Source organism: Lithobates pipiens, unplaced genomic scaffold (genome assembly GCF_037356315.1).
Source record: "Lithobates pipiens isolate NorthernLeopardFrog02 unplaced genomic scaffold, aLitPip1_a1.2 Scaffold_30, whole genome shotgun sequence".
NCBI lineage: Eukaryota > Metazoa > Chordata > Amphibia > Anura > Ranidae > Lithobates > Lithobates pipiens.
The window spans coordinates 47,195,155-47,219,420 of record NW_027507791.1 but is presented as its reverse complement, the minus strand read 5'-3'; the positions used below and the strand labels follow the sequence as shown (position 1 = coordinate 47,219,420).

The window sequence follows — 24,266 nt, the reverse complement described above, 5'->3', positions numbered from 1 at the left end:
CCAATCTTGAGCCGAACATGGACAGTCAGGTCAAGATTGGGTGCTGGACCCTCATAGCAAAATTCAATCTTGATGGGACCACCCAGGCCCAATCTTGAGCCCAACATGGACAGTCAGGTCAAGATTGGGTTCTGGACCCTCATAGCAAAATTCAATCTTGATGAGACCACCCAGGCCCAATCTTGAGCCGAACATGGACAGTCAGGTCAAGATTGGGTGCTGGACCCTCATAGCAAAATTCAATCTTGATGAGACCACCCAGGCCCAATCTTGAGCCGAACATGGACAGTCAGGTCAAGATTGGGTGCTGGACCCTCATAGCAAAATTCAATCTTGATGAGTCCACCCAGGCCCAATCTTGAGCCCAACATGGACAGTCAGATCAAGATGAGAGTCTGGTCTAGATTGGGTGCTAGACCCTTGTTGCCAAATTCAAGCTTGATAAGTCCACCCAGGCCCAATCTTCAGTTCAGCTTTTGACTTGGCTGTGTATGACCATCCTCAGGGACAGCCGGTCACGGTAGCCAACTCTAGCAGGGAACTGGTTAACAGTTGCTTGGGTAATTGCTTCACTCAAGTCATCACAAGCCCGGAAAGGTCTGCCTTACCTGTCGAGCCTGAAAGGCGACACCTAACCAAACACAGCAGCTTCGCAACGCCCACTGAGTCACATCACTGCACCTGTCCCCACCTGCTGAACAGACGCTCCACCTGCCTTTCCACCGGAGGCCCAGCTATGCCAGGAATCCCCTCTTAACTCCAACGCAGCCAGTCTACGCTAAAACCTAGAGAGGCGGACCGCAGCGACATCGCCTCCCAGAGCCAGCGACGTGACAGGGACGAGGAATTCATGTTACAGCCACAGCCATGAAGTCAGAAGAGGACGAGTATAACTTTGTGTTCAAAGGTAAGTCCTCTGTGCACGCTCGCTGTTAACCTTCCTCTCCCAGTTGACTTGGATAATGGTTTTGGCTCTGTCGAAAAACAAAGAGTTATGTGCGATTTCGGAAAAATATAGAGTGTATTTCTTTGGTTTAACGGCCAACGCGATCCTACCATCCCTGATTGGAAGCCTGATCGTGTTCTGGACCCTGGCCGTGCCTATCTACTGTACGTGTCGTGTCTGGAGATAAGAGGATCGGTATGTGGATCTGTGATTAACTTCTGCCAGGGTGTGGGCATTCCAACCAGCCAACTGTTCTCAGGGCAGTATATCTTCCAAGTGATCTGCCGATCAAGCAAATGTATTGCAATGCAGGGGGGAGAGTTTTGGGAGCATTTAGAACAATAGAGGAAAGTTCTCCAACAGACTTGGCAGATGCCCCTATCCTTGGGAGGTGTTGAGCATCTGCCTATAGCTCCCAGCTGACCCTCATTCAGAAGAACCGTCCCTCTTTTGGAACCAAATCCCTTTTTTTCCTACTTAGGTTCCTCCTTTTAGTCTGATGTGTGCACCTCTATAAAAAAAATATTACTATTAAAAGTGTTATACAGAGTATTTATAAAAGATGTACGGAGCTTTTCCTTTTGTGAAACCGTATGTACATTCGTTCTGAGCAAATGGGAACAAAATCAATTACTATTAGACAATTTTCACTCCATGTCAAATGTCATTCATTCAAAGAGTAAATCAGGAAAATACCACATTGTGGCCACTAGATGGGGCTGAAGATCATAGTATCATAATAAGCATTCATTTTCTATGATCATCAACTCCATCTAGTGGCCAAAATGGGGTATTTTACCGATTCACCTACTCTGTATGAAGGAATAACATTTGACCTGGAGAGAAAACAGCCTAATAACATTTGATTTTACTGAATTAATGTATATGCAGCTTCATAGGAGGAATAGATCTGGATTTTTTATAAACACACCCCCCCCCCCCCCCAAAAAAAAAATTTCATACGGCCAATGAATGATCACATTTGTTATATTGGAAAACCAGTATAAAGGAGTGGTGAAAATAAGGCACCTCTGGGTTTAACCAGGAGGTTTATGCATATTACGTCTTTATGAGCTGCATAATTGGAGGTGTGGCATGTCCTTTAACAACATAATTTGTGCTTTTTCTTCTTTCCCATCTCAGAAATTGGGAGCAATGTTTGCCTGCAGCTACAGACAAGAGATAATTATGCAATCCGGCCAAAAACCGGCAACACCAAGACCAACTGCTTTGGAGTATACAATATGGCCAAACATATGGTCATCCCTCCATGTGGTTGAGTTTAGGTGTTTCCCATGAAGGGTACTCTTGATATTACAGTATACAAGACATTGTAGAAGTTTGGGCTCTTCCAACCTCGTGGTAATAGCTTGGTGAAGACCCTATCTTTTCCATCATGACTGTGATGCTGTGTACAAAACCAGCTCCATTTTTATTATACAGGATTTATATACCGCCGACAGTTTGAGCAGCGCTTTACAACAGTAGGGCAGACAGTACAATTACAATACAATTCAAGACAGGGAGAATTAGAGGGCCCTGGTCGTTAGAGCTTACAATCTAGGAGGGAGGGTCAAGTGATATGAAAGAGTAATAAATGTGGGGGATGAGCTGATGAACAAAATAAAAGAATAGTTGTTAGGTGGAGGCAGGGTAGGCTTCTCCGAAGAGAAAAGTTTTCAGGGATCGCCTAAAAATAGATTTGGAGATAGTCTGACAGATTGGGGTAGGGAATTCCAAGGTATGGGTGAGGCTAGGGAGAAGTCCTGGAGGCGAATATGGGAGGAGGGAGCTAGAGAGCAGGAGGTCTTGGCGAGGAAAGAAGAGGACGATTAGGTTGGTATTTCGAGACTAGGTGGAGGCAGGGTAGGCTTTTCCGAAGAGAAATGTTTTCAGGGATCGCCTAAAAGTAGATAGATTTGGAGATAGTCTGACAGATTGGGGTAGGGAATTCCAAGGTATGGGTGAGGCTAGGGAGAAGTCCTGGAGGCAAATATGGGAGGAGGTTAGGAGGGAGCGCAGGGGGTCTTGGGGAGGAAAGAAGAGGACGATTAGGTTGGTATTTCGAGACTAGGTTAGTGTGATGTAGCTGGGGGCAGAGTTGTGGATGGCTTTTTAACTTATTTTTAGTGTTTTGAATTTAATTTGTTGGGTGAGTGGCAGTCAGTGGAGGGATTGGCATAGAGGGGTAGCAGACGCTGAGCAGTTCGTAAGGTGGGTGAGTCTGGCGGCAGTATTCATGATGGACTGAAGGGGGGATAGTCTATTTCAGTGATGGCAAACCATGGCACCCCAGATGTTTTGGAACTACATTTCCCATGATGCTCTTGCACTCTGCAGTGTAGTTGAGCATCATGGGAAATGTAGTTCCAAAACATCTGGGGTGCCAAGGTTCGCCATCTCTGGTCTATTCTATAGGTAAGCCAATGAGGAGGGAGTTGCAGTAGTCGAGGCAAGAGATAACCAGGGAGTGAATCAGGAGCTTTTGTGGTTTCATTGGTCAGGAAGGGACGTAGTTTGGAGATGTTGAGGTGGCAAGCTTTGGAAAGGGATTGGATGTGGGAGTCGAAAGCAGAGTTCAGAGTCCGGCACCCTGGCATGGGTGGATGGTTCTACCATTGCTCTTGACAGAGAAGTCGGGGAAAGAGGCATGTGGGGGAGGAAATATTATGAGCTTGGTTTTGGACAAGTTGAGTTTGAGGAAGTGGTTGGGTGGATGGTTGTGCCATTGCTCTTGACAGAGAAGTCAGGGGAAGAGGCACGGGGTGGGGGGGAGGAAATATTAAGAGCTTGGCTTTGGACAAGTTGAGTTTGAGGAAGTGGTGTGACATCCAGACAGATATGTATGTTAGTAAGTTAGTGACGCGTGAGGAGACTGATGGAGTGAGTTGAAGGGTGGAGAGATAGAATTGCGTGTCGTCAGCGTATAAAATATATTGAAAACCGTGTGAGGCTGACCCAGGGAAGAGGTGTAGATTGCAAATAAGTGCGGTCCAAGAACAGAACCTTGGGGGACCCCGACGGAGAAGGGAAGAGGAGAGGAGGAAGTAGAATTGTAAGTGGCACTGAAGGTGCGTTGGGATAGGTAGGATGAGAGCCACCGAAGAGAGCAGTCTCAGAGACCGAGGGAGTAACGTTTTTTTAGGAGGAGAGGGTGGTCAACCGTATCAAAGGCAGCCAAAGGGTCTAGAAGTAGGAGGAAAAAATAGTGTCCGTTGGTTTTTGCGGTTATTAAGTAATTTGTGAGTTTTAGAAGAGCGGTTTCTGTGGAGCGTTGAGGGCAAAATCTAGACTGAAGGGGATCAAGAAGGTTATTCTTTATGAGGTGGTCACTCAGTTGGTTGTAGACCAGACGTTCAAGGAGTTTAGAGGAAAAGGGGAGCAAGGAGATAGGGCATAGATTGTTAAGATTAGTAGGGTCCAAGGATGGCTTTTTAAGTATGGGGGTGACTGGTGTATGTTTTAGAGCATTGGGGAAGATGCCAGAAGAGAGGGAGTGATTGAAGATGTGGGTTAGAGAGTGTAGGATTGAGTCAGAGGGTGACCGTAGTATTTGAGAGGGAATAGGGGACAGGTGGGCGTTAGAAACGAGTTTAGCAACTTTGTCTATAGGATCAGGTTTGAATAAGGGGAGTGTCAATTGTACTTGATGACATGGGGTGTTAACTGGGGGAGATACATGTAAAGTGAAGATTTCATCACAAATTGTACCAATCTTATTTTTGAAGTGATTATCAATGTCCTGGGCAGTGAGTGAGTTAGTGGGGGAAGCAGGGCAGGACTTAGGGTGGTGGGGGCCCCTGGGCTTGAGTCACTTTCAGGCCCTACCTTCTATACATTACCATATTTATCGGCGTATAACACGCACCCCAAGTTTAGGAGGGAATTTTAAGGGAAAAAACTTTTAGGAGGGAAGTTTAAGGAAAAAAATGACTTTTAAATGCCCATCGATGCAGCCTTATCAGTGTCCATCTGCAGCCTTGCCCATCCATCTGCAGCCTTGTCCAGTGTCATTGTAGCCTTGTCAGTGTAGCCTTCTCATTTGCAGCCTTGTTATTGCAGTCTTGAAATGTAAAAATGGCTCTCAGGTTCTCTCGGCGGCTCATGGGTCCTCTCGCATTCCCGAGCAGAGCCGAGAGTAGCCTCACAGTCATGCCCAATCCCTGTGTTATGTCCATCATAGGGCGGGACTGGACATGACTGTGAGCGGAGCCGAGCCGCGTACACTCGGCTATGTATCTCTGTGGGGCCCGCGGGCCCCCTATTGGATGGGGCCCATGGGCTTGAGCCCAGTCAAGCCCAATGGTAAGCCCAGCCCTGGGAGGGAGGCAGTGGAGGATGAAGTAGAGAGTTGAAGGTAGAGAAGAGTTGACGGGGACTGGATCTGAAGGTGGTAATGAGAGTTGTAAAATAGGTCTGCTTGGCAGTGTGGAGGCAAGAATTGTATTTTTGGAGGGCAGATTTGTATTGGTTGAAGTCTTTGAGAGATTTAGTTTTATGCCACAGATGCTCGAGAGCACAGCTATGTTTTTTGAGATTTCTGGTGTCATCTGTTTGCCAGGGTTGTAGGGGTCGAGGCCTGATTCTGTGTGTAGTGAAGGGAGCGAGCTCATCAAGGGTTTGAATACAGGGATTTATTGTAGATAGAAGTGGCTTGGTTGGGTCAGAACAGGGGTGAGATTTTCTCACAGAGGTGGTTAGTAGCAGAATAGAGATAAGAAGGGTTGAAGTGGCGAAGGTTTCTACGTGTGATGGTTAGGCGATTGGAGGGAAAGGTGGCGGAAGATGAGAGAAGCGAATAAGGTGGTGATCAGAGAGAGGAAAAGGATTGTTGGAGTGGTTGCATGGAGTACATAGGTAGGAGAATACAAGGTCAAGGGTGTTGCCATCACAGTGGGTAGAAGCCTGTACCCATTGCGTTGGGTCAAATGAGGAGCTTAGTCTTATGCCCCATACACACTGTCGGAAATTCCGATGGAAAAAGTCTAATCGGATTATGTTGTCGGAAAATCCGATCGTGTGTAGAGAATTCTGACGCACAAAGTGGCACGCATGCTCAGAAAAAATTTGGAGACGAAAGCTATTGGCTACTGGCCTCTACGTAGTCCCGTTGTACTTGTTTTACATCACCTTGTTCCGAACGATCGGATTTTCCGACAACTTTGTGTATGCAAGACAAGTTTTGGACAAAATCCGTCTGAAAAAATCAGACGGATTTTGTGGTCAGAATGTCCGACCGTGTGTATGGGGCATAAGAAGTGTTGGTATTAACAGGGATGTTGACGTTGCAGAGAAGGTTTGTGGGAATTTCAGAAGAGAGAAAGTAGGGTAGCCAGGCTGAAAACTCATCAAGGAAAGTTGATAATGGTTTTTCCAGTTTGGTGTGGAGGAACTTGAGTGTCCTGCACAGAGCCCTGACCTGAACCCTACTGATCACCTTTGAGATGAATTGGGACACCAATTGCCAACTAGGTCTTCTCATCCAATATTGACCTCACAAATGGGGGCCAGCTCGATAAAGGCATGGTTTGACCAGTTTGGTCTGGTGGAACTCAAGTGGCCTTCACAAACCCCAGACCTCAACCCTACTGAACACCTTCGGGGTGAGTTGGAACACTGACAATGATACAGGTTTTTCCATCCAACATCTGATATCATAAATGGTGGCCAGCTCCATAAAGACCTTGTTGGACCAGTTTTGTGTAGAACTTGAGTGGCCTAAACAGAGCCCAGATGTCAGCCCTACTTAGCACCTTTTGAATGAATTAGAACACTGATTGTGAACCAGGTCTTCTCATCCAGCATCAGTAACTGACCTCATAAATGGTGGCCAACGCCATAAAGATAAGGTTTGGCCAGTTTGGTGTGGAGGGACTCGAGTGTCCTGCACAGAACCCTGACCTCAACCCTACTGATCACCTTTGAGATGAATTGAGACACTAATTGCAAACCAGGTCTTTTCATCCAACATTGACCTCATAAATGGTGGGCAGCATGGTTTGACCAGTTTGGTGTGGTGGAACTCAAGTGGCCTCTACATAACCCTGACCTCAACCTTGCTGAGCATCTTTTGAGTTAGTTGGAATGCTAGTGGTGAGCTATATCATCCCATTCAACATCAGTACCTGACCTCATAAATGGTGCTAGGTCTAAAAAAGACATGATTTGACCAGTTTGTTGAGGGGGAACTCAAGTGTCCTGCACAGAGCCCTGACCTCAATCCTATGAATCACATCTAGGATAAGTTGAAATGATGATACTGATCCAGGTCTTCTAATGCCACGTACACACGATTGAATTGTCTGGCGTACTTAGTCCGACATACAATCCGGCGGACTTTCTACCGAACAGACTTGGCCACACACGGACACACAGAAAGTCCAGCGTTTGCTAGCGCGATGACGTACAGCACGTACGACGGGACTAGAAAAAGGAAGTTCAATAGCCAGTAGCCAACAGCTTCCTTTTTCGTACTTGCTTCTGAGCATGTGTCATTCTTAGTCCGCCGGACTAGCATACTGATGAAAGTATTGTCCGCTGAAACCCAAGTCCGACGGGAAGATTGGAGTGCAAAAATACTTTCTTAGTCCGCCGGACTTCACGCTGGAAAAGTCAGCTGAAACCCACACACGATCGGATTGTCCGGTGAAATGGGTTTCATCGGACTAAGTACGCCAGACAATTCGATCGTGTGTACGCGCCATTATCCAACATCAGTACCTGACCTCACAAATGGTGGCCAGCTCCATAAAGACATTATTTGGCCAGCTTGATGAGGAAGAACTCAAGTGTCCTGCACAGAGCCCTGACCTCAAGCCTACGGAACACATCTGGGATAAGTTGGAATGCTGATACTGATCCAGGTCTTCTTATCCAATATCAGTACCTGGTCTCACAAATAGTGGCCAGCTCCATAAAGACATGGTTAGTCCAGTTTGGTGTGAAGGAACTTGTGTGGCCTACACCCAGCCCTGACCCCAACCCTACTGAACATCTTTGGCATGAATTTTTGACACTGATGGTGATCCAGTTCTTCTCATCCAACATCAGTAACTGACTTTACAAATGTTCTTTTAGACACATATTCCACCAGACACACTCCAAAATCTTTTGGAAAGTCTTCTGAGAAGATTGGAGGATGTTAAACAGGTAATCTAAACCTCAGTCTAAGCTACTAGTGTCGCCAACTTACGTCGCAATAATGAGCAATCTGCAACAAGTATTTGAAGGCCCCTTTCACACGGGCGCCTTTGTTTGACGGACGTTTGCTTGCTCAGCGGGGGATCGCTCCGCTGTTCCCCGCTGAGCAGGCGGGTGACAAATCCATCTTCGCTTACTGAGACGGACCCAGTCCCACTCTCCTCTATGGGGGGATCGGTTGTAAACGGACCCCCTGTCTGTTTTCATCAGACCATATCTGATCCGATCTTCAAGACAGATGGAAAATAGGACCACCATCCATCTGAACTTTGCGGACAGGATCGGATAATGGCACATGTCACCGCTGACATCCACTGCTCCATAGGGGTGAATGGAGGGTCCGATCGGGTCCGCCTGAAAAACTCACAGGTGGACCTGACATTGAAAGGGCCTTTAGAGTCTAAGCTGCTAGTGTCACCACTTAGGCAATGAGCAATCTGCAGGAAGGCAGAGAATATAAATGCTGGTGAATGGCGGATAGCGTGCTACACCCAGCCATTAATTCATTACTGACTCTAGGCTGACTCTGTGATCTTTGCCTCACTTGAACACACCTAGGTCTTATGTGCTTGTACTCCGAAGGGAACGTATCTTCCCACCAATCACTGGAATCCACAGACAGAAACCACAAAGAATTTATTGGATTCTGTGCAATTTATTGGATTTTATAGTATTGTAATACTAGGTACTGAACTGGCTTACTCTGATTTCACTGCACACTGTGAGCTTCTCACAATGTGCCTGGCTTAATTTCCTGGCTGGAGGACACCCAGCATTATCTAGCCCTATCCTCCCCACGCAAATGCAGCCTGCCGAGGAATACCCAATTTTCCAGCACCCACCCATCCAAGCATTTTGGTATAGATGCATAACTCCTCCCACTGCTTGCATTAGGGCTGGGGGGTCTTGAAATGAGTACTGAGGCAGGGTGCTGTCATGTTTTCAGCCCTTCCCACCAGCCATGATCTACCTGCATTAAAGTGGTGTTGCCACCGAAAAAAAAAAAGTAGCTCAAAATTCATAAAAAAAATAAAAAAAAATAATTGGAATTTTTTTTTTTTTTACTCACCTCTAAATGCCTGTTGCTAGGGGGTCCCTCGTAGTCTGCCTTCTTCAATGCCCGGGCTGGTGACATCACTTCCCCTCACGCCGCACAGTCATCTGGGACCTGTCACGAGTCCCAGATGACTGTGCTGCGTATCACAGCGCCCGGCGCCGCTCGCGCATGCGCAGTGGGTGCCCGGCTGTGAAGCCACAGCTGGGTGCCCACAGTAAGAATGCCGGTGTCCTGTCATATACAGTCCCCCATCGGATAGTGTCCGCTGTGTACTGCGCATGCGAGCCCACGAGGGGCCCTCTAATTTTGCCAGCCCTATGTCCGCTTGGATGGTGGCGCTACCACCTCGAGTCACGGCGCAGGCGCCGTTCATCTTCAGAGATTTTTTTTAAGCTTCTTCTGCTCCGTACTGCGCAAGGGCTGCGCATGCGCAGTACAGGGCAGACACTATATGATGGCAGGACACTATATGCCAGAACACTGGCGCTGTGAGCGGAGCGGGGAACGAAGGGGGGGCTTCGTTCCCCCGCATCGCTGGACCCTGGGACAGGTAAGTGTCCAATTATTAAAAGTCAGCAGCTGCAGTATTTGTAGCTGCTGACTTTTATTTTATTTTTTATTTTTTTAGGGGGCACCCCACTTTAAGTAGAGAAGCAGTTGTCTTGTTTTCAATGAGTCAGGCATGACTGGTAGACTTGTATAAGAAGATAGAGGAGCAGCAAGGTCAAACATTCCCATAGACACACTCCTAAACCTTGTGGACGGCCTTCCCAGAAGAGTTGAAGCTGTTATAGATGCAAAGGATGGGCCGACTCAATACTGAACCCTACAGACTAAGACTGGGATGCCTTTAAAGTTCATGTGAGTGTAAAGGCAGGTGTACCAATACTTTTGGTAGTATAGTGTCTAAGGAGATAGAGGAGCAGCAAGGCACAACCATTGTGTTGCACTGCTAAGCAGGAATGTAATGAGCCCCCATGTACATATAGAATGACAAACCACTTATCAAAAAAAAAAAAAAACTTTAGCCTAGGCTCTAAATATTGCACCCACTAATAAGGTTGTATATATTATCTGATCACTTACACATCTGAAAATAAAAAAATGATGACCAAGGGTTGGGTTTCCCTTTAACCAGGTCTGACCTTTAGCCTAGGCCTCATAGAGTCAACAAGCTGTTGATCGTTATCTCAGGAAGTATTTACCGACAAACTCAGCTTAGCCTGTAGAATTTTCCTTGGCAATATACCTTCAGATACAATCTCCAAAACCCTTATCCACTCCCAGTTGTCTTTTTCAGAAAACTCACATTCAGACTTAGGGGCCTTTTTCTAAAAAGAAAATCGCTGAAGCCTTCGCACGACTGACACAAATCATTTTCCCAGTAGCTTTATAACCTTTTACTGTCAGCGCCATCTAATGGCCATAATGCGGTATTTTCTTGAAATGCCTCAATAAAAAAATTAAAAAAAATACTGCATTATGGCCACTAAATGGAGCTGATCATTGGAAATAAACCTATTAGAGATAAATATTTGTGATCACACAGGAAATATATATTTTTTTTGGGGCGAGGGGGGGTGGGGGCCTGCCCACGCTTATCTGCATGTTCCGATGCGTTATTTACTTTCTATGGGTCCTCAATGCCAAGCCACATTCTACATTATTACAAGCATTGCAGTACCATTCAGGTGCCTGTCTGTAGAGGCCAGACAGGACTGGATGCCCTTTCCAAACGCTGCCCTTGAAACTGTTGATCCAGGGAAATATCAGATTGTCTTCTGGGGGGTCGGAAAGGAATTAATTTTTGCCCTGCTCAAGCAAAATGGACCATGTTTTATAGGATTTTGTTTGCCTTCCTCTGTATCAACGGTGGCTATCTCTAGATCAACTGTAGGTTCCTTTGGATCAACTGTTGGTTCCTATGTATCAACTGTGGGTTCCTTTTGGATAAACTGTGGGTTCCTCTGGATCAACCGTGGGTTCTTCTGGATCAATTGTAGGTCTTCTGGATCAACTGTAGGTCTTCTGTATCAACTGTGGGTTGCTCTGTATCAACTGTGGGTCCCTTTGGATCCACTGTGGGTTGCTTTGGATCCACTGTGGGTTCTTTTTTTTTATTCACTGTGGGTTCCTCTGTATCAACTGTTGGTTCTTGTGGATCAACTGTGGGTTCCTCTTTATCAACTGCGGGCTTCTCTGTATCAACTGTAGGTTCCTTTGTATCAACTGTGGGTTCCTTTTGGATAAACTGTGGGTTCCTTTTGGATAAACTGTGGGTTCCTTTTGGATCAACTATGGGTTCCTCTGTATCAACCGTGGGTTCCTCTGGATCAACTGTGGGTTCTTCTGGATCAATTGTAAGTCTTCTGAATCAACTGTAGGGCTTTTGGATCAACTATGGGTTCCTCTGTATCAACTGTGGGTTGCTCTGTATCAACTGTAGGTCCCTTTGGATCTACTGTGGGTTGCCTTGGATCCACTGTGGGTTCTTTTTTTTTATTCCCTGTGGGTTCCTCTGTATCAACTGTGGGTTCCTCTGTATCAACTGTATGTTCCTCTTATCAATTGTAGGTTCTTCGGTATCAACTGTAGGAAGCTCTGTATCAACTGTGGGTTGCTCTGTATCAACTGTGGGTTGCTTTGGATCCAGTGTGGGTTCTTTGGATTCACTGTGGGTTCCTCTATATCAACTGTGGGCTCCTCTGTATCAACTGTGGGTTCCTCTGGGTCAACTGTGGGTTCCTCTGTATCAACTGTATGTTCCTCTTATCAACTCTGGGTTCCTCTGTATCAACTGTATGTTCCTCTTATCAACTGTAGGTTCTTCGGTATCAACTGTAGGAAGCTCTGTATCAACTGTGGGTTGCTCTGTATCAACTGTGGGTTGCTCTGTATCAACTGTGGGTTGCTTTGGATCCAGTGTGGGTTCTTTGGATTCACTGTGGGTTCCTCTATATCAACTGTTGGTTCTTTTGGATCAACAGTGGGTTCCTCTTTATCAACTGTGGGCTCCTCTGTATCAACTGTGGGTTCCTCTGGGTCAACTGTGGGTTCCTTCATATCAATTGTAGGTTGCTCTGTATCAACTGTGGGTTCCTTTGGATCCACTGTAAGTTGCTTAGGATCAACTGTAATTTATTTTGGATTCACTGTGGTTTCCTCTGTATCCACTGCGGGTTCCTCTGTATCCACTGTGGGTATATGATTCTGTATATGAAGGTTTTCTATTTATTTATTCTATTGGATAAACTTCCAGCTGGCTAACTATGTAACTCAGTCAATAGAGTAGCACCCACCTGTCTTCAATCAGCCTCCCTTGGGGTGTCTGTTCTGACTTTCAAGGACCCCATTGCTGCCCAGAAAGGCTCTCCTCCATCACTTACTGCATTCAAACAGTTAACCCCACCCACAGTCTGCCTCGGGTCCAACCCACAACCAGCCTTTCCACCCTGATTCCACCCACTTTTGGAAGTGGGTTAGACAAAAATCCACCCCTACCTATCGGGGGTTCACCAACTGGTGCCCCCCTTCCCCAATCATAATGAATGCCTTATCAGTGCGGTAAGTAACTCAAATAAGGGTGATACTGTGATCCTGAGATATCTTGCCCCAAACAAAATGTGGGACTGTCTCAGCATGTCCAGGATCTATGCTCTCTCCATGCCACTTACATTATTACAATACTTATGTTACTATGCCTAACTTACAAACAATATATCTCCTTTCAGGCACCCTGTCTCTAATGGAAACCCCAGAGTCATATCAAGGATGGGGGGTGAGGGACTCATCGCTCTGACTCATTCACTTCTATGTGTAAATTTCACCTTGAGCTATTGAGCTCTGTAGAAAAAAAAATTGTAAAGGGGCTGAGAGCGCCACCTGCTGGATGAAATGCATACTATTATTATAAAGTATTTAATACGGACCTTACAAAATGTTATTTTTTTTAGTTCTTACTATTAATAATTATTGTTACTGGTGTTTTTTTTAAAATCCACTTCATTCTCCGCAGTGGTTTTGATTGGCGAGTCCGGAGTGGGCAAAACCAACCTCCTCTCCCGCTTCACCCGCAATGAGTTCAACCATGACAGCCGCACCACCATCGGGGTGGAGTTCTCAACGCGCACGCTGACGCTGGATGGGCAATTGGTGAAGGCGCAGATCTGGGACACGGCCGGACTGGAGCGATATCGAGCGATTACATCTGCGTAAGTCCAGGCTCAGCCATATAGCATAACCTGTGTGCTCTACTTACCTGAAGCTTGAAAAAGGTAGAAGGTCCTTTAGCACCCAAGGCAAAAAAGGTCAAAGTGCACCCTCTCATGGCATGAGCTGTGAACTACATCAGCAGCATAGGATGTAGGCCCTGCCCTTTCTGCACCCCCCTCCTTCTGATGCACCCAAGGCTACCGCCTCATCTGCCTACCCCTTGGCCTGGCCTTGGATAAAAGGTTTTCATGTCGTTATTCACCGTAACACAGGCTCCACAATGTTTTTTGTTTTTTTCTACTGGTTGGCAGCTGGGTGGTTAAAGCACAACAACAAAACTGAACATCCAACCCGTTCAAGCATTTCCTGCACTCTGCAGCTGTTGGAAACCTTGCCAGAGGCTTGCGTATGAACAATTGCATTGTTTCCAGCTGGGACTGTACACTAGACTGCTCGGGGCACTTTTAAAAATCACCCGCCTGCAGCGTTTCAGGAAAATATTCCAGCATCTCCACCTGCTGTTGTATTTGCTTGTAAAACATTTCTAACGTGTCCAGATATACTATATTGTCAAAAGTATTGGGACACCTGCCTTTACATGGACTTTAATGGCATCCCAGTCTTAGTCTATAGCAGGGATATGCAATTAGCGGACCTCCAGCTGTTGCCGAACTACAAATCACATGAAGCATAGCAAGACTCTCACAGCCACAAGCATGACACCCAAAGGCAGAGGCATGATGGGACTTGCAGTTTTGCAACAGCTGGAGGTCCGCTAATTGCAGATCCCTGGTCTATAGGGTTCAATATTGCGTTGGCCTACCTTTTGCAGCTATAACAGCTTCAACTCTTCTAGGAAGGCTGTCCACAAGGTTTACGAGTGTGTCTATGGGAATGTTTGGCCATTCTTCCAAAAGCACATTAGTGAGGTCAGGCACTGATGTTGGACGAGAAGACCTGGTGTGCATTCTCTGTGCAGGCCAGTCAAGTTCCTCCACCCAAAACTCGCTCATCCATGTCTTTATGGACCTTGACTTGTGCAATGCTGCGCAGTCATGTTGGAACAGGAAAAGGTCATCCCCAAACTGTCCCCACAAAGTTGGGAACATGAAATTGTCCAATTGTCCTGGTATGCTGACACCTTAAGAGTTCCCTTCACGAAAACTAAGGGGCCAAGCCCAACCCCTGAAAACCAACCCCACACAATAATCCCCCCTTCACCAAATGATTTGGATCAGTGCACAAAGCAAGGTCCATAAAGACATGGATGAGCGAGTTCGATGCGGAGCAACTTGACTGGCCTGCACAGAGTCAACCCGATAGAACACCTTTTGGGATGAATTAGAGTGGAGACTGCAAACCGGGTCTTCTTGTCCAACATCAGTGCCTGACCTCACATATGCCCTTCTGTAAGAATGGTCAATCATTCCCATAGACACACTCCTAAGCCTTGTGGACGGCCTTCCCAGAAGAGTTTAAGCTGTTATAGCTGCAAAGCGTGGTCCAACTCAATATTATACCCTACGGAGTAAAGCTGGATACACACTATAGTATACAACTATAATTGTAAGGCAAACTTTTTTTTTTTTTTTTTTAATTAAGGCTTGCACCTTGTACAGTATAGGATTTCATGTACTTTGTGCCCAGTCTTGCCACGGAGGGTTAATCCAGCTCTGAGATCCTCTTATCTTTTTCAAGTGAGATAAAAACTGACAGACAGAGAAATAGGGGTCAGTGTTCTTCCCCCTTGCTGTGAGTGACAGGTGATTTACATATCTCATGCACAAGCCTGAGAGAGACATTCTGTGTACTTCAGATCCCCTCCTCCTTTCTTCTCCAGCTCTCCCAGGATTGGCTGCTCCACACGTCAGCATGATTGGGCACGCTGAAGTCATGTGGTGACTTTTCTGGGTTTTGACTGGATCTTAGTGATCAGGGGAGAGATTTGACAGGTGAGGATACACGCAGGGGGGGGCATGTATATCCTTATATATAACCACTATGGCGATAGTTTAGAAAGGATGAGAGTGGGTTTACATCTACTTTAAGGAGCTGCCTGATCACCCTCGTTCCATTTTTAGTTACTACAGGGGCGCTGTCGGAGCACTTTTGGTATACGACATCACCAAGCACCAGTCCTACGACAGCATAGAGCGCTGGTTGAAGGAGCTGTATGACCATGCGGATGCCAGTATCATCGTCATGTTGGTGGGCAACAAAAGCGACCTGGCGGATGAAACTCGCGAAGTGCCCTTCGAGGAAGCCAAGATGTATGCAGGTAACCACTAAAGGGCGCTACAACATTACAGGACTACACTGTATGGCCAAAGTTTAGGGACCCCCCCCCCCCCCCCATAAAAATATTGAGTTTCCAGTGAGGCGTTCTGCTAATACTACAGCATTTTAAGACATTTTAGACAATCATACTTGCCCAGCCTTGTAACAATTTGAGAAACATCCTTTTCTGTTCCACCATCATGGTGCTTCTGTGTACAAAGCCAGCTGCATAAAGACTTGGTTTTGCCAGTCTGGTGTGGAGTAATTTGAGTATTCTGCACAGAGCCCTGACCTTATCCCTACTGAGCACCTTTTGGGTTGAGCTGGAATGCCGATGGTGATCCAAGTCTTTCCATTCAACTTCTTACGTTATAAATGGTGGCCAGCTCCATAAAGACATGGTTGGACCAGTTTGGTGTGGAGGAACTCAAGTGGCCTCCACAGAGCTTGGACCTTAACCCTACTGAACACCTTTTAAATAAATTGGAACATTGATTGTGAACTAGGTCTTCTCATCTAACAATCTGTATCTGACCTTATAAATGGTGGCCAGCTCCAATAAAGACATGGTCTGACCAGTTTGGTGTGGAGAAACTCATGTGTCCTTCTCAGAGCCTTGGCCTCATCCTTAGTAAACATCTTTGAGATGAATTGGAACATTGATGGTGAGCCAGGTCTTCTCATCTAACATCAGTACTTGACCCCATAAATGGTGGCCAGCTCCATAAAAACGTGGTTTTACCAGTTTGGTGTGGAGGATCTCAAGACAGTTTGAGAAACATCCTTTTCTGTTCCACCATCATGCTGTGCTTCCAGGCATGTACTGGCCATCAGGACTACCGGGAGTTTCCCCATGGGCCGATGGCTCAGTGGGCCACTCTGATGTAAGGGGGCTGGTGATGGGACACTCTGATGTAAGGGGGGTGCTGATGGGACACTCTGATGTAAGGGGGCTGCTGATGGGACACTCTGATGTAAGGGGGTGCTGATGGGACACTCTGATGTAAGGGGGTGCTGATGGGACACTCTGATGTAAGGGGGTGCTGATGGGACACTCTGATGTAAGGGGGCTGCTGATGGGACACTCTGATGTAAGGGGGCTGCTGATGGGACACTCTGATGTAAGGGGGTGCTGATGGGACACTCTCATGTAAGGGGGCTGCTGATGGGACACTCTGATGTAAGGGGGTGCTGATGGGACACTCTGATATAAGGGGGTTGGTAATGGGGACACTCTGTTGTAAGGGGGCTAGTAATGGGACACTCTGATTTAAGGGAGTGCTGATGGGACACTCAAAATGTAAGTGGGCCGGTCTGGATGAAGTCCAGGGCCAAATTTCTGTCCCAGTCCAGCCCTGTGTGCTTCTGTGTACAAAACCAGCTGTATAAAGACATGGTTTTGCCAGTCTGGTGTGGAGTAATTTGAGTATTCTGCACAAAGCCCTGACCTCAACCCTACCGAACACCTTTAGGAATGAATGCGTTGTAATGCTGAAGGTGATCCTGGTCTTCCCATCCATCATTTGATGTCACAAAATGCTGGCCAGCTCCATAAAGACGTGGTTGGACCAGTTTAACGTAGAGGAACTCGAGTGGCCTAGACAGGGCCCAGACCTCAATCTTACCAAAATGTTTTTGAATTAATTGGAACATTGATTGTGAACCAAGTCTTCTCATCCAACATCAGTATCTGACTGTATAATTGGTGGCCAGCCCCAATAAAGACATGGGCTGACCAGTTTTGACGTGGATGAATGTGAGTGTCCCACACCGAACCTTGACTAAACATATTTAAGATGAATTGGAGCATTGATGGTGAGCCTGATCTTTTCATCTATCATCAGTACTTGACTATAAATGGTGGCCAGCTCCATAAAGACATGGTTTGACCAGTTTGATGTGGAGGAACTCAAGTTGCTTTCACAGAGCCTTGACCTCATCCCTACAAAACACTTTTTGAATGAATTGGAACTTTGACTGTAAATCAGGTCTTATCATCCAAAATCAGTATCTGACCTAATAAATGGTGGTCAGTCCCACTAAAGACACTAAAGTCACTAAAGACATGGTTTGTTCAGTTTGTTGTGGAGAAACTCAAGTTGCCTGCACAGAGCCCTGACCTCAACCCTACTGCACATGTTTGAGATGAATTGGGACAAAGATTGTGAGCCAGGTCTTCTGATCCAACATCAGTACCTGACCTCACAAATCTTCATTTAGCTGAATGGGCACAAATTTCCCCAGACACGCTCTAAAATGTTGTGGAGAAGTGGAGGATGGTTCTACCATCAAAGCGCGGGGCAACTCCATATTAATGCCTATGGTTCTGGAATGGGATGTCCAATGAGTTCGTATAGGGGTGCTGGTCAAGTTTCCACAACTTTTGGTCATTTAGCAGCCTTTCTCAAACTTTTCAACACAGAGGAACCCTGGAAATAATTCTCTGGTATTGGGGAACCCCTGCTAAAAATGAAAAATCTACAACTCATCATACATTAGTGTGATGGTCAATGAGAAGAATGCTTCTTACACTTGTGGTTATTGGGAAGAATTACCCCCTTACAGATAACTAAAAAGATCAATAGTGTCCTTCAGAACTTACCTGAGAGGTATACATTGACTATTGCTCATGGAACCCCCAGCACCTTTAGAGGAACCCAAGGGTTCCACGGAACACTGGTTGAGGAACCTTGTTATGTAGCGTATGATATGTCCTTAATAAGCATTTACCCTAGTTTATATCCATTATGATTGTCATAGGGTAGTTCTCCAATCTGCCAACATACCTCCTCTATTAACTGTTGATCTGCAGCAATTGAACATTTGTCGGGTTCACAAGCTCGACTGCTTCCAAAATTACAGGGTATTTTGCTATGGTTTTGCAGACTATCGATGAATCAATAGGTAGGTCAGGAATGACTTATATTTATTGCATTGTGGTAGTTTTTGTGGAATCATTTGAAGCAGCGTGGTTTAAATTCGGATTCCTCTTTAATTTTTTTTTTCTATCTGTTAACAGACAGCAACGGACTCTTGTTCATAGAGACCTCTGCGCTTGATTCGACCAATGTGGAGCTGGCTTTCGAGACAATCCTCAGAGGTGAGGGCACGTATCTGTGGTGCTTTTGTTTAATTGTTCTAGTGAAGAGGAAAGGCCAATCACTTTACAAGTCTGCGCGATTCAATTCCCGACAAGTCACAATACACCTCAACAGCACTGACATGTGCACTGAGTGTGCCGGATGTGCCTGGGCACACCCTAATCCAGGGGTTGGCAACCCGACAATCGCAATCCACCTGTCAATCATGGGCAGGTGATGTGTAGGTGGCAATCCTACCTTGATGACCCCCGAAACCTGGACAAGATTTACTGGAGCCGATCTATATTTTCCTCCCACAGCAAATGAAAGTCAGCTTCTCCTCCTCCTCCCTCCCGACAGCGTTCAGCTGCCACAGGAGGAAAATACAGGGGATCAGTACCAGTATATGCCACCCCAGCCACCCCTCCTGCTCCTCTTCTTTCTGCTGCTTGGGTCCCCCTGTTCTTTCTGCTGCTTGGGTCCCCCTGTCTGTTTAGATCCCTGAGATTTCATGAAAGTCCCACAATGCGTCTCCTACAAAAATTGTAAAAAAATATAAAAAATAATATTGTAAAAAAATTATTTGAAAAATAAAAAACTACTGACACCATCCACTGCCCAACCGACACTGTCTTCTGCCCTACTGACAAAAGTCCACTGCTTTACCAACACCATCCTCTGCTCTACTGACAGCGTCCTCTGCTCTACTGACATCATCCACTGCTCTACTGATGCCATCCTCTGCTCTACTGACACCATCCTCTGCTCTACTGACATCATCCACTGCTCTACTGACGCCGTCCTCTGCTCTACTGACACCGTCCTCTGCTCTACTGACACCGTCCTCTGCTCTACTGACACTGTCCTCTGCTCTACTGACACCGTTTTCTGCTCTACTGACACCGTCTTCTGCTCTACTGACACCATCCACTGCCATACTGACACCGTCCTCTGCTCTACTGACACCATCTACTGCTCTACTGACACCGTCCTCTGCTCTACTGACACCATCTACTGCTCTACTGACACCTTCCACTGGCCTACTGACACCATCTACTGCTCTACTGACACCTTCCACTGGCCTACTGACACCATCTACTGCTCTACTGACACCTTCCACTGGCCTACTGACACCATCTACTGTTCTACTGACACCGTCCACTGCTCTACTGACACTGTCCACTGCTCTACTGACACCTTCCACTGGCCTACTGACACCGTCTACTGCTCTACTGACACCATCCACTGCCCTACTGACACCTTCCTCTGCCCTACTGACACCTTCCTCTGCCCTACTGACACCTTCCTCTGCCCTACTGACACCTTCCTCTGCCCTACTGACACCTTCCTCTGCCCTACTGACAACATCCACTGCTCTGCTGACACCATCCACTGCTCTACTGACATCAATCACTCCAGTCAGTGACTTTGGCTGGGTTGATGTCATCAGTCTGCTACAAGCCGGAGGAAGTATTTCATCAGTCCGGTACTGGAGGGTCTAAGTACATGTTTAATGCGTAAAATTTTAATTTTAGAAAATGTGTGCAAAAATGGAAAGGGTTAATGTTCAGCTATACATCATGAATAACAATCTGCCTATATTGCCTGCCTCCTTATACCCAGAATGTAACCTATGAGGGATGTAGTCAGATATTCTCTGCAGGATTTTCTGCCACCGTTATATTTGCGGTATTTGTACTCTGACCAAAGCAATAGCATGGCGAGAGCTTCTCTCAGAATAACCACTGCAGAGTGAGAGCTCAGTACTGAATACTGATATGGTCTTCTAAGAAAAGCTTGTGATGTGCTATCCCATTAGGTCGGAGAACCAATAGCACAAACATAACAGTGGTGAGAGTCACACAGCGGATATGTGGCTATATACCTGCATAGAGCTTTGTGGGCAACACATACGGGTATATTTACTTAAAAAAAAAAAAATGGCATAGCTGTTCATCCAGTGAAAATGCTAGCACATTTGTATGTGAAAATGTGACAAAATCGAATGTTCTCCTCCTATTTCCCCTACAGGTCGAACGTTACTCATTCACAAAAAATAAAGTGGTTTGGGGGAAAATACCTCATTATGGCCACTAGATGGAGGTGAGGGTTAGAAAAAGTAGAAACTTATTTTGAGTGATCCTCATCTCCATCTAGTGCAGGGGGTCTCCAAAACGTTTTTTAGCAAACGGGCAATTTACTGTTCTTCAGACTTTAGGAGGGCCTGGGCTGTGGTCAGTGGGAGTAAAAACAATTAAATAGCGCCTGTGGTCAGCAGGAGGAAGTATTGCGCCCCATAATGGTTATTAATAATAGGAATAATGTCCTATTATTGGTATTGGTGAGAGGAATAGTGCCCCATCATAGGTGTCAGTGGGAGGAATAGTGCCCCATCATTGTTGTCAGTGGGAGGAATAGTGCCCCATCATAGGTGTCAGTGGGAGGAATAGTGCCCCATCATAGGTGTCAGTGGGAGGAATAGTGCCCTATCATTGTTGTCAGTGGGAGGAATAGGGCCCCATCATAGGTGTCAGTGGGAGGAATAGTGCCCCATCATAGGTGTCAGTGGGAGGAATAGTGCCCCATCATAGGTGTCAGTGGGAGGAATAGTGCCCCATCATAGGTGTCAGTGGGAGGAATAGTGCCCCATCATTGTTGCCAGTGGGAGGAATAGTGCCCCATCATTTCTGTCAGTGGGAGGAATAGTGCCCCATCATAGGTGTCGGTGGAAGGAATAGTGCCCCATCATAGGTGTCAGTGGGAGGAATAGTGCCCCATCATTGTTGTCAGTGGGAGGAATAGTGCCCCATCATTTCTGTCAGTGGGAGGAACAGTGCCCCATCATTGGTGTCAGTGGGAGGAATAGTGCCCCATCATTGGTGTCATTGGGAGGAATAGTGGCCCATCATAGGTGTCAGTGGGAGGAATAGTGCCCCATCATTGGTGTCAGTGGGAGGAATAGTGCCCCATCATCGCTGTTAGTGTAAAAAATAGTACCCTATCATTGGTGTCAGTGGAAGGAATAGTGCCTCATAGTTGGCATCAATAGGAGAAGTAGTGCCCCATCATTGGTATAAGTGGAAGGAACAGTGCCCCATCTATATTGTCAGTGAAAGAAATAATGTTTCAACGTATATATCACTTCATATCTGCAAGCGGAATCCCCAAGGGCCAGATAAAAGCAAGCAAAGGGCCACAGTTTGTAAACCATTGATCTAGTGGTATCAGCTCCATCTAGCTTCATCCTCAGCATCATTTAGTGGCCATAATCAACCTTAGATTTACCATAGCTATGAGGTCTGACCTTGCCTATCCAATCAATCAGTATCCATTTAGGAAGATCTTGCACTAGATCAGCCTTCCCCAATCCTTTGGCCCCACTAGAACCATTGAAATAATTTCAAGGTCTCAAGGAACCCCTACCGAAATCAATTCTTTGAAGACGAGTGGGGAAAATGTCCCATACATTGGTGAACATTTGGAAGAACGGCAGCTAAAAAAAAAGATCATTAGTGCCAAGCTGCTGGCTCTATAATGTGATGTAGGGCTCAGGAATTATGTAGGCATCGTATAGTGGGAGGTCAATTAGCCACAGCTCAAGGAACTTCTAGCAACCTCTGGAGGAACTCTAGGGTTCCATGGAACCCTGGTTAAGAATGGCTGCACTAGATAGTTGTTGGTGATTCTAAATGAAATGGAACTAAAAGATTATAACGTGTGGTGAAGTTTAGACTTGTCTTGTCTTATGTTATAGACATCCACAAGAGGATCCTGAAGAACAAAGGTGAAACCCCAAAAGAGAAAACGGTTGTCTTATCCAACCAACCTAACACAGGTCAATCTGAAGGCCAAACAGCGGAAGACAAGAAATCCTGCTGCCGAAACATCTGATTCCGGAATATATGTTCCATGGAGATGTGTTGGATTTCAGGATGAACTCAAGAGCCAACCGAAGACCACCAACCAAAGGGCACCAACATGCCACCAAAAGCCATTGAGACAGCTCATGGTCTAGAAGAACGTTCACGCTCGTGTGCCATCAACCTGCCAATGTCAATATCATATAGGGTGGTCTTGTATCATTATTTTTTATGCTTATGATGGATAGTTCACATGAAACCAACTTCAAGTTTATCATCTCTTCAACCAACCATGACCAGCCAAGTTTGCCGAGCAGGAATTGTGGCAACATTCTCCAACATCCCTAGAAGTATCAATCCTTTTGTAGGGCTCAGATTTCCAGCACCATTCCCCGAGACCACAGCCTCTATGACGTCCTTCTTCCCAAAATTTGGTGTTGTTGGTCATGCGATTCACTGGCATTTAAAGGACTGAAGAGCATAAATAGCTACACCAAGTGAAAAGTCTATGAAAAAAATTCAAAAATTTGTATTTAAAAAGTGAAAATTCTATAAAAAAAATCTGAAATTTGTATTTAAAGATTCACGTGTGTCTACATAAGAAATTTGACATCTGTTGTTGGCTTATTATTTTGTTATTTGCCATTAAAGTATAGCTGAAGGCAATTTTTTTTTTTAGTTTTGGATAGAGTGGAGAGGGATTAGGACCCTTGTCAGGATTTTTATTGCTGTCTGTGATTCACCCTCCATATTAGTTCTGGTGACTGTTATCACTGGAAGTGAAAGTGCAAGAAAATTCCAAATTTTGGGTTATCACCAGAACAGGAAAAGAGAGGAAGTCTTCCATCGGGGACACTAGTTCTGGTGACAACCAGGGATTTCCTCTCACTTCCTGTTGTGGCTAGGGGGCAGGAAATGTCCTGATGACTGTTATCCACTGGAAGTGAAAGATCCCAAATTTTGAGTTTTCACCAAAACAGAAATAGAAGAGATATCTTACAAAGAGGACACTAGTTCTGTTGTCTATCAGGAATATTCCTCACTTTGGAGGGATTTCCTCTCACTTCCTGCATTGGCTAAGGGACAGAACATTTCCTGACGACTGTTATTACCGCAAGTGTAAGAAGATCCCAAATTTTTGGTTGTCTGAACAGGAATAGAGGGAAAATCTTCCACTGGGGATACTAGTTCTAGTGAGGATTCCTTCACCTTGGAGGGATTTTCTCCTACTTCCTGTTTTGGTTATGGCAAAGGAAGTGTCCTGGTGAATATTATCACTGGAAGGGAAAGAAGAGGCAAAATTTTGGTTTGCCACCAGAACAGGAGCATAGTTGCCAACATTGTCAAAAAATTTATAAGGACACATTTTTGTTTGTAGGCGGAGTTTTATTATAATTAGGGGGCAAGGCATTCGTTTTTAGGCGTATTGTAGTAGGGAAAGGAAAATGCGGCATGCGAAGCACGGTGCAGTGACAAATGGGCGTGGTTTAAATGACTAATGGGTGTGGCCTAAATTGGGCATGGTTCAAAGGGGATGTGGTTCGAGTCTGAGATGAATGAGGGAAGGAGAGAGAATAAAAGAAAGAAAGAGGGATGGAGAGACAGCAGGCCCAGATCCTACACCACAATAGCAT

At 45.8% G+C, this 24,266-nt stretch overlaps 1 protein-coding gene across 1 annotated transcript; it reads left to right on the top strand.

The window, feature by feature from the left end:
• Positions 1–669: 669 nt before the first annotated feature.
• RAB25 (RAB25, member RAS oncogene family) lies at positions 670–23,298 on the top strand. The gene is made up of 5 exons (XM_077464169.1): positions 670–907; positions 13,219–13,414; positions 15,497–15,693; positions 18,712–18,792; positions 22,527–23,298. Exons 1-5 carry the CDS (start codon positions 868–870, stop codon positions 22,661–22,663), a joined length of 651 nt encoding a protein of 216 aa, XP_077320295.1. The 5' UTR covers positions 670–867; the 3' UTR covers positions 22,664–23,298.
• The last annotated feature ends 968 nt before the right edge of the window (positions 23,299–24,266 follow it).